The sequence below is a fragment of the Medicago truncatula genome, chromosome 8 (assembly GCF_003473485.1).
Source record: "Medicago truncatula cultivar Jemalong A17 chromosome 8, MtrunA17r5.0-ANR, whole genome shotgun sequence".
Lineage (NCBI taxonomy): Eukaryota > Viridiplantae > Streptophyta > Magnoliopsida > Fabales > Fabaceae > Medicago > Medicago truncatula.
Window position 1 is genome coordinate 35,703,454 of NC_053049.1, and position 11,904 is coordinate 35,715,357.

The window sequence follows — 11,904 nt, forward strand, 5'->3', positions numbered from 1 at the left end:
TAGGCTAATTACACACACCTCCTCTAAGGTCTATTAAAATGACACTAGCATCCCCTCTAATTTTAAAACATGCATAAACCTCCCTTTAGTTTTCATCATATAGACTAAAACCTCCCTTATGTATTAACATTGTTAATCTTCCGTTAGCAATTTTTTTTCACTGTTAGTTTTGTGGACCCATGTCAACCAAGGATAATTTGGAGAAAGTTTGTGTGCACTGTGCAGTTTTAAGGATTGTGCAGTTCTAAAATTATTGTCTTTTTGCTCTAATTCATGACTCTCGTAGTTCTTCTGAATTCATATCTTCGTACAAGTAATGAAATATACACGGTAAAAATATTTATAATCATGCCATAAGAAATTGAATTGAAATTAACAAAGAAAGTTTCAATTTGGGGGAGTAAATAATAAGGAGATAAATAAAATGGGAAGGGTAGTCGTAAATGGAATTGAAGTTAACGAAGAAAATACTGCAATTTAAGAGAACAATTTGATGATAATATAGGGATAAAACATAGAAAACTTAATGATGGTGATTACAATTATTGACCAGCTACTGATCGTTTTTTGAGCCAATAAATAAGCATAAAAGAGATTACATTTCTCACCAAATGAAGTTCACGATAAAATTAAAAGGTCTAACAGGCCATAAACAAAACCAGCCTTTAATCAAAACAAACACTTTCAAATAAAGTTCAGCTTATTAAATAGGAATAAAAGAACAATGTTACTTAACATCTCATTACAAAAAAAAACACGATTCTCATCATAGCATAATACATTCTGGTTCAGCAAAATCATTTCATCTTATGGAAATAAACCTCAACAAATTACAGGTTTGTTGTCAAAGGCTTCTCTATCTTCCAACAAGTTAGGGCAGAATCTCTTTGCAAGAACTTCAACCTGTTCAATGAATGACTTGGCGGCATGCTCCCCAATATGGTGGATCATTTGTTCCCATCGTTTCCTGCACACATCACCAGACCTATGCTCAACTAGATTGTCCCAGTCTACTTCCTCCATGCAGCAAGCATCCAAAGCATATAAAGCGTTTATCAAGCGGAAGTCATCAGTATCACACCAATCACCACTAGCAACCATTGTTGATGTTAATTGCTCATACCACTTCTTGCAGCAAAATGCACTGTTTCGAGTCTCCAATTTGTGACCAATTGCCTCCCAACAAATATTATCTCGCAGCATACCAGGTTGTGATTTTTTATAAGGCTCTTTAGCCCTCTCGAGCAGATCTAGGTTTACTAAGTTAAATAACTTTTGATACTCCTCTTGGGACCAATGTCCTTTTTTTGCTTTGGTATATTTTAATCTGCGCCACGCATCTTTTACCTGAGCTCGACTTTTACCCAAAGCGTCAGCTACTGCTCTCAAACTAGCTCCATGTTGCTCATAGGTCTTTTCAATAAATTCAAGCTCTTCAGGTGTCCACTTACACCTTCCCTCCTTTTCTAACAAAGTATGAGCACGTCGATACACACTCTCATAAGGCCTCTCAGGTACGCCTTTTGCAATTTCTTTCCAACAGCCGCTAACCTCTCAGGGTGTAATTTGACATTTAGAACCATATCAAGACCTTCGTCTCCCAAACCATGAGAATCTATATAGTCAAAAACAGCTGCTTTGATCTTCTCATCTTCTTCGGGTGTATACCTTTTCCCACGCAATAAGCCGTCACAACATAACTTCTCCTCCACTTCATCAGCCCAAGTTACTTGTTTGCGTTTAGATGTTCCATTATGTGCAGAGTTAGGAGACTCGCTTGTAACTGTCTTTGCTTTCTTTTTTTTCTTCATCTTTTTGCCTTGATCATTAACATCAGTGACAGAGAAACAAGCATCAGCATCACCTTTATTGCTAGGAGTTTCATTATGTGCACAGTTAGGAGACTCGCTTGTAACTGTCTTTGCTTTCTTTTTTTTCTTCATCTTTTTGCCTTGATCATTAACTTCAGTGACAGCATCACCTTCTTTGCTATTAAAATCATTGTTCTCCTTATTTTTCTTTTTCTGACTCGGTTTATTCTTCTTCGTCTTGCCTTGGTCAGGATTCCCACCTTCATTGCTTATATTGCTTATAATGTCACTATACTCCTTAACTTTGGCTTCCTCAATTAGTTTCTTCTTCATTTTCTTTCCTTGGCCATCATCATCTTCACATTCATTGGGTTAATTCAAACTTGCTATACTCCTTACGTTTACTTTCTTCACTTAGTTTCTTCTTCTTTTTCTTCATCTTCTTGTCTTGCTCACCCTCTTCACCTCCATTGCTTCTAAAGTCATTACACTCAGTAAGTGTGCTTCCTTCAATTAGTTTGTGCTTCTTTTTCGTCTTTTTTCCTTGGTCATCTTCACATTCATTGCTTTTGAACTCACTATACTCCTTATGTGTGCTTTCTTCACTTGGTTTCTTCTTCTTTTTCTTCATCTTTTTCTCTCGCTCACCATCTTCATCATCATTGCTTCTAAAGTCATTACATTCCATCAGTGTGTTTCCTTCAATTAGCTTCTTTTTCATCTTCTTTCCTTGGTCATCAGCTTCACATTCATTACTTTTGAACTCGTTATACTCCTTATGTTTGCTTTCGTCATTCAATTTCTTCTTTTTCTTTTTCTTCTTTCCCTGCTCGCCATTATCACCTTCATTGCTTCTAAAGCCGTTACCTTCCTCAAGTGCGTTTCCTTCAATTAGCTTCCGCTTCTTTTTCATCTTCTTTCCTTGGTCATCATCTTCACATTCATTGCTATTGAACTCATTATACTTCTTATGATTGCTTTCTTCACTCAGTTTCTTCTTTTTCTTTTTCTTTTTGCCTTGCTCGCCATCTTCACTTTTATTGCTTTTGATCAAATGTTGATCATCATTCCTTTTGATCAAAGGCAGATCAGTTACATTGCTTTCGGATATATTTGGATCGCCTCCATTGGTTTCACCCTCTTCGTCTTCAGTTCTTTTGTTTTTCTTGCTCGGAGTCTTCATCTTCGTTTTGTGCCCCTCTTCAATGACTGCAAAATAAACCCGTTCATTATAGGACACGACATGTTTATATTACATTTCTTTAAAATTAACAGAATAATATCAAAACATAAAACAAGAGAAAATAAATATTTCAAAATTAACTTGAGTTATTATAGATGTCATAAAATGGTATTATTTATTTAATCATTGTGGCATTCCCATCTATTAATCGGTATAAAGTTATTAAAAAAAAAACAATATGTTAGTGTATGTGAAGTGTCCAAGAAAATTGTGTGTCCAGCAAAGCTACTATGTTTTTTTTTTTTTTTTTTTGAAGGAAGCTACATTGTTAAAATCTCCACAAATCATATACTTAAAGTTAAAATAATTATATACAGGCTGCAACAAAAAAATAATAAAACATAGTAGTGAAAAGGATCTCAACAAAATGTACGAACAAGTAAACCACTAAACCAAGAGCACTTTCAATTACTACTTCAAGAGAAATATGCATTGTTTCCAATCTTACCGAATCATATCAAATACTCCTCGGTACTAACAAACATGTATCAAATAAAAGTGAAAAGGATCTCAACAAAATGTACGAACAAGTAAACCACTAAACCAAGAGCACTTTCAATTACTACTTCAAGAGAAATATGCATTGTTTCCAATCTTACCGAATCATATCAAATACTCCTCGGTACTAACAAACATGTATCAAATAAAAGTGAAAAGGATCTCAACAAAATGTACGAACAAGTAAACCACTAAACCAAGAGCACTTTCAATTACTACTTCAAGAGAAATATGCATTGTTTCCAATCTTACCGAATCATATCAAATACTCCTCGGTACTAACAAACATGTATCAAATAAAAGTGAAAAGGATCTCAACAAAATGTACGAACAAGTAAACCACTAAACCAAGAACACCAAGTTGTGATTTCAAATGAATACCGAAAGAGGTCCATTCAGGATAAAATATAATTTAAAAAAAGGTATCTTATCTTATTCAGAACATTAGCACAAACAGATCATTAAGTATCAAAAAAATTACACAGTAGTTTGAAACTCTAATAATAAAAAAGATAGTTAGCTTCAAACAAAGAAAAATGAAAAAATCAGAATGATATTGTCCGATTGTTACTATACCACACTACCCCCAACCCCAACCATATCAAATGCCACCGGGCTAAACATCATGCATATCAAAAAGAAAAAATAATAATCATAAAGAATTTAAAAACCAGGGCAGCCAGAGGAGTCTACGAAGAGGACTAAAACGGAACTAATTGAACGGTCAAGTGAATATTGTAATAAACTAACTGAACCAAAAGGAAGAGAAAGTGAAATCTTCCAACAACACCAAACATATGTAACATCCTATAGAGCAGGAGCGGAGCCAGACATAATATTTTGGCGTGGCTAAATTATGATAGAAACTATGAACTAAATTACATTAAAAACAATAAATAACGTTTTTTATGCAATACATTTACAATGAAAATCATCTATCATCCATTTGTTGAAAATGAGCTAAAATAACACCATTGCTAATTGGTTCAAAAACATCTCTTTCTATAAAAGTTACACGACGTTCATTTAATCACTGATTGATGGTTATGTGACTTCTTATATTGCCATATTGAACCAAGCGTTTGAATTAAGATTACTGTTAACAAATGTACTTAATAAACTTTCTATGATAAATACAACATAGATCAGATCATTGGAATAACTCCAAGCAACAGGTATAAATCATCTTACAGTACACATTACTTCTGTGCATTTTAGGAAAACAAGGAGCAAAGAAAGCTAAGGTAACCCAAAAAAAATAAAATTATAAAACTCACTAAGACTCGAGATTGACAGTTTGAAGCAGCTACAAAATGAGAATATTTTCACACCTTAGCATCCCTGCAACCCACGGTCAATTTTTTATATTTGATGATCAGTTTCTACTTTCTATAAAATTAAGTAATTAAGAGAATAAATTAATGTTACTAAGCATATAAACATGATGAGGCAAGTCAATTCTTGAAGATGTAAAGCTCATAAAGGTTTCAGGTTTAAACCAATCATGATGGGGCAAGTCAATTCTTGAAGATGTAAAACTTTAGAAAGGTTACAAGTTTAAACCACATAACAACTTAAATCACAGAGATTATTTACTCAACTGAGGCATCAAAAAGATTAAATAGAAAACATGAGCTTGGTTATGTTATGTTGATTAACTAAGAGTCTGAGAAGGATCAGGATCCTAAAGCAAGCTTTGAAGGATGCTGCTAAAACTAGAAAAGAGTGTGAATGGTTATATCTCTAATCAGATTGCTAGTCAATCAAAACTATTTGTAAAAATAAAATTCTAATCTTATAGATCTATAACCCAAATTAATATCACCCAGATGAAATTTCACCACTTAACAACACATTTAAGTTCTAACGAACACAAAGCCAATCATCAAAAAATTAAAGTACATGACTTATAAATACTGAAAGTAATATTTTATGTGTTCCGAGTGTTTTGAAATCATCAATAATAGACTCGGAACTAATACATACACTAATTTCCCTTTCAAAGAAACAAACCAATCAAAATGATATATAACTCATAAATCAGAAGAAAAAAATCACAATGCTTCTAACGTACTACATAAATACATAAAACATATATTTGGTATTTGGATCTACAAATTTAATCTTGTACATTGCCTATGTGATCTTTGTTTTTCTAGCTATATCTGGGAAGGCCAGAAATGTTTCTACCATAAGTCAGTGCTTCTCTTTGTACTTCCAGAGATGCACAAACGCCTGATTGAAATTAAGATTATTTGTTGTCATCTCCTTTAAATTGTTCCAGCAAAAATAAGATTATTCTTCATTCCTTTAAACACATTAATACATTATAAGCCTCCTCCACATTATCACATTTAGCGTACATGTCTATTAAAGCAGACCCCACAAGAACATTACTTGTATACCTAAATCTAGAACTCTCAGCAATCTCCCTTATCCAATTAGCATACCCAGAAACACCCAATTGAGCACACCAGTAGAAATAGCACCAACCAATTTAATCTATTTTCTCTATACACCAGCCTTACTTAAACACGAAAAAACTCCAATGCAAAAAACAACAACCATATCATGATTGAAATAAAGCAAATAAGATTAATGTTATCGGTCATCACAATTCTTCATTTTTTTGCCTCAATCAACCAATACAAAATTAAATATAAAATATGAACACCAATCCAAGAATTAAGCATCAAAATTCACCATAAAAACCGATTAAAACTGTATCCAGATCCATTAAAGATAAATCAATAACCACCAAAATTAACTGAACCATTTCACTAATTTTTGAACTGAATCATTATTTTGATAACAGTTAATTAACCAGAACCGAACTATTAATAACCACAGTTATCCAAACCAAACTGAACCGAACCGAACCATAACCATATAACACAATTACACAACACCTCTTATTTTTCACTTCTGATCCATGTAATATTGATGCTTCAAAATACAATATTGGCACTTTAAAATTTCTACTTCTGATCCATATGATATTGATGCTTCAAAATAGTAGTAAAAAGGAGAATTTAAATCACTGTTCCTGCCAAAAGATATCCATATGCGCATTGTATTAATTTTCAGCATGCATGTTTGGTTATTATTACATGTAGTTTTATGAACAATATTTTTAAACTAAAATTCACTGTTTCATTGATATGTCATAACCAAAAAAAATGCAGTCACGTTTAAATACCATATAAACCATGCTTGGAGATCAATATGGACAGAAGTAATATTAAGTGTATGTCGTGTTATTATGATATAGGCTATAAATAATATGTGAAATAGTAGATAACAGTCACATTTAAATACCTTAAACCATGCTTAGAGATCAATATTTGAAGTAACATGAAGTGAAGAGAAGTTGTTTCACCATGTTAATGTAATTTGTGTACTTAAAATATAGGATAAAAAAAAATACATTTTTGTCAAAATTTTGGATTTTGGTTCGGTTCGGTTCGGTTAATATGCAAGCAAACGGTTAACTGAACCATAACTTTGGTTCAGTTTGGTTCGGTTAATGACTGTCAAGGGCGTAGGCCATCCCACCGCAGCAGACTTACCTCACTTCAAAGCCTCGTGTACCAAAAAAGCGAGCACCAAAATACAGTTGAACACTAAGAGCATACGAATTGTTAGATTTTGTGAAACATGCAAGATAGACAGTTCACTCTCAACAAATACTTCAAACAGTATGAAAAAGCCTCACGCACGAGCACTCAGTTCAAAACATTATACTTGAAAATAAATCATACATTTTCAGACAAGTGTAGTTGAGAATAAACTAATTATATTGCAAGGGTGCTAAAACCGCGAAGGGCACACAATGTTATTACAAGCCTGGTTGTTAAAGAAGAGATTAATTACAAGGCCTCATCAGGCCTGGGCTTCATCAACATGCCCATTATCTTCCTCAACATCGGGAAGGGGAGTGATCACCCCGTCTTTTACATCACTAAGGGGATGAATCCCTTCGACGCTCAAGTCCACATCAGGGTTCACCGTCTTCAGCTGAGCCACCGCCCGATCAAAACCTAGCTTGACAGCATCCACCAAGCTTCCTTCCAGCTCACCAATCCTGTCCACAAGATCAGCACGCCTCAGGACAGCCGTGTCTTCTGCCTCATCCTTCACAGGGAGGTCCGTCTTCTTCAAAGCTTCATCCAAGGAAACCTTTTCCTCAGCCAGCTTCCGAGAAGAGTCTGCCGCTTGCTCGAGGGCAGTTTGAGCTTCTGGCAATTGCTTTTTCACAACAGCAAATTGGCGGTCACGCTCCTCAGCAACTGACCTCTTGCTCCTTGCATCCTCCTCGAGATCAGCAACTTTAGCAGCCAGAGTATCCCTCTCCTATGCCAATGCAATGACACAGAATTCATTCTCCAGCGAGGTGTTGTTCAGGGCCGTGGCGAACTCCAGAGCCTTCATAGTAGCAATAACTCCATCTGTTATTGCCTTGCTCCGGCCAGCTGGACCTAGATCATGAATAATCATCAGCTCATGATCATCCAGAAAAAGGGTCGAATGAGGGCCACATTGATCCGGCTCATACCACACTCTCGGGAGCTGAAGAAAGTCCCCCCCTCTTAGAACGAACAGGAACCGCCCGAATAGGCGTGAGTGGCTCTTTAGAAGGAGTCCCCACCTTTGTCCTTTTCGCAGGCTCCTGTACCAGCTCTTCTGGAGGACCATCACCTTCCAAGTCCACCACAAGACTAGAGGATGAGGCGGGGAAAGATCCGGTAGCCAAGTGCTCCAGAGATTGGATGTTCTTGCACCGCCTCTTGGTGGAGACCTTCCTATTGGCTTCGCTCACAAGGACTCCCAAGTCTTTCAATTTTCCTGCAAAGCATGAAATAAGGGAAAGAAGAATTTGTTGAGATTATTTGTTATTTGACATGTGTTCTTGAGTGTTATTAAAGATAGGTTTAAAGCAAGCAAATATTTTTCAAGAACATTCTCGTAACAAAGCTCATCACAATACTCTTGGTATGTCACGCCAAAGTCAGCTCAAGCAAAGACAAAATATAAGATCTTGGCTTTTAAGAAGAAGTTATGTGTTGTTATACCCTGATTTTGGACCTAAAAATACTCGTTCAAATTTCTTTTTTTTACTGATATTTGTCAATTCTCTGTCATTTTACTCTGAATCTTTACTCTCTTTTAAACGTATTTTACTGCCTCTGTCTTTTCTGGCATTACAAGTCATTTAAGAACTCTCTGAAACGTCGCGTTACTTTTCTTGCATTTTATTTCAAAAAGTCATACAAAAGGGTATTTTGGTCATTTCCTGCAGTGGAACCCATTTTAGTCCCTGTGTTTGCCTCTGAGTTTTTTCCAACCTGTCTGTACAAATCACTGTTGAGTCTTTGTTTAAAAAGTCATTTCAAAAATTGCATCTGAGTCAGTTTGAGTCAGTTTAGTCCCTAGGGGCATTTTGGTCTTTTCCTGTCAAAATTTCGGCAGAGAGGTATTTTAAAAATACCTCATTTTTGTAGCTGGTTCGTTTTAGTCCTTTTGTTAATTTTATTTTAGGTTTCACTTTACGTTTTTTTCAAAATTACCAATTTTAGTCCAATTTTATTTTTTATTTTTAATTGCATTTTAGTCCCTGAACGGTTTCTAAAATTGCATTTCAGTCCTAAACTGTTTATAAATTGCATTTTAGTCCACTTTTTTTATTTGCTGTCCAGTCCTTTAATTTCATTTTTTGCAGGAAGGTCCCAAAACAGATGTCCTTTTCTCATTGGTCCAGAATCACACATGGCAGTCTATAAATAGACTTTTTCTGCACAGATCCATTAATCACACGCCAACTCAACAAACACAATCAAATTTTCTCTCTCCTTTCTGTTAAGATCAAAAAATCAGAAATTCTCAAGAACATGAAGAACACCAAACCCTAATTTTCTTCAGAAATCATAGAAGTTCATCAGAAATCAACGAATTTCGTATCAATTCTCAGAGATTCGTATGAATCTTCATCACTGAATTGAAGATTTCCCTACAATTCTAAGTGCGAGCTCACATCGAAGCAAGCTCAAGCACCGATCACAAGGAATCTCTCGCGTAGATCTAAGAAGCAAGAAGCAAGCTCAAGCACATAATCACAGAGAAAGAAGCAGATTCGAACCGGTAAAGAAGAAGAAGAGCATCACCGATTTATTTTCGGATTCAAGAACAACAGCAACGAAACAGAATCAAACCAAGATTTTCCGAAGATTTTCGCTTGAATCTCCAATCGAACCAGAGGTAAAAACACTCAAACTTCATCATTTTCCTTTCAAAGTATCAACAAAGACGAAACAATGTAAATCCCTAGGATTCAAACGTTCAGAAAACCTAAAGAATAACTTTTCAAAATCGTATGAAAAATCTTAGATCTACGTTGTTTCAAGCTTTGTCTGTAAAAAATAAGTTCAGATTCGTGTTTAAAATGAAAAAGGATATCTTAATCTGTAAAAAAAATTTGAAAACGGAGAGGTTTCTCATCTCCGGTGCGGCGGCGCCGCCCTGTTGGGCCGGCAAACCACCACACCGGAGCGGTGAAGCTCGCCGGAGAAGATGAAGATCATCTTCTGATTTTCCAGAAAATTCTAGAGAGAAGAGAGAAGACTGAAACTTAGAGAGAGAAAGAAGGTTTGCAAATGAAAGAACCGGCGTTCAGACTTTTAAATAGGCTAGTGAACCGGACCGGTCCGAAACCGGTCCATTCCCGTTGATTCCTGGCCGTTTGATCTAGGGTTTCAGGACTCTGGATCAATCCTGTGGCTCCTGTGCGCCCAGGCTTTTAGGAGTTGGGTTGGGCCTATTTTCTTTGGTTTTCTTACGTCTTTACTATTTTTTGTGCTATTCACACCGTTTTTCTTGCTATTTGAACCAGTGCTTTGATCAAAAATCTTGATAAAATTTCTAAAAATTTCATGCTTGCTTTTTGATGTTTTCTTGATGTTTTTTATGACATTTTTGCATATTGAGGTTGATAAAATCTTGTATGATTGATTCATAGCATTTTAATTCTTTTTGGATTATTTCTTATGAATTTTTTGTCATATCTTTGTCCTTGATTTGTGGATATGTGATAAAAGCCTTTTGATGTGTTGATATGAGATAGTTATGCCTATAATCACATGTTGATCTTGCTGTTTTGGATTGATTCGTGAAGCCTTGATTTTGTGAGCAATGTATGTATATTTTGGGAAATGAAATGCTAAGCCTATTTTAAAAAAAGGTTGGTATGAAATTATGCTTGAATGATTCCAATAATTCCATGTTATAGCTTGAGATAAAGAAAACCATTTCAAAATTTACCATGGCATGAGAATTAGAGGCCACAAATGCTTTAAGTTTAATACCAAAATTCTTAGGGTTTGTTATCATTTTATTACTATCTTTGTGTCATTTTATATGCTTTCGTCTCTTGTTACTTTTTATGCTTTATTTCACTAACAAGTTTATCTCCATATTTCATACATCTCATTAAGCATTGCATTCCTATTTCAATTTTTACATAGTTTAGTTTTTTTGTATTCTTTTATTTTCATTTGGGAAATGTAATATTTAGGTAGGTTTTATTTCTTTTAAATTTCTTACAAAGGCCATAGAATGTAACTAGGACAATGTAAAGGACTATGGACACTATAAGTGATGTACACCGACACAAGCACCGACACGCACACACGTTGCATGATTACCGTTTAGATGTATGCTTAGGAAACGCGATTTTTAGACAAATGTCAATTTTCAAAAAAATAATAAACCAATTCCATCACTCAAATTTTTCCAAACAAACCTTGGAGTCAAAACTCCATTGAGTTTTTTTCTTTACTTTCTTAAGCAAATCCAAATGAATCCTAATTTCTACTTAGACTTTTTTTAATAACAATTGAACCAACCATTCACCATTTTTCTCTCTTATGCCTTTAAGGCCTCTTTCTCTTCTTCAAAACCATTTTCCAACAAAAACTAAAATCAACCAAACAAAAAAACATTTTTTGAGAATGAACTACATGGAGTTTGATCCCTTAAATGGGTATGTAGGCATGAGGTCAAAACCTCTCCAAGTCCACTAAAATAAAACCTCAAACACTTTCTCCCCCCATTCTTAACATAAGTAAATTTCCTTTTTCATAAGTAGCATTAAAAATAAAGCGTAGACATAAACTAAGAAAACGGCTCCTATAGAGTACTATAGTCACCGCGGGTGCCTAACACCTTCCCGTAGTGAAAACGACCCCCGAACTTCGAATCTAAGGGTTTTTTCTCAATTTTGCCCTTCCCAAGAAAAAATAGAGAATATCAAAGATTGAAAGGTTCAAGCCTAATTTATGACTTGACACCCGAAAATCG

At 35.1% G+C, this 11,904-nt stretch overlaps 1 protein-coding gene across 1 annotated transcript; it reads right to left on the reverse strand.

The window, feature by feature from the left end:
* Positions 1 to 576: 576 nt before the first annotated feature.
* Positions 577 to 3,289, reverse strand: LOC120577635 (RNA polymerase I termination factor-like). The gene is given in 3 exon segments (XM_039829364.1): positions 577 to 1,554; positions 1,557 to 2,181; positions 2,183 to 3,289. Coding segments are annotated over 3 exon segments (2,169 nt in total). The 5' UTR covers positions 2,995 to 3,289; the 3' UTR covers positions 577 to 822.
* Positions 3,290 to 11,904: the final 8,615 nt, after the last annotated feature.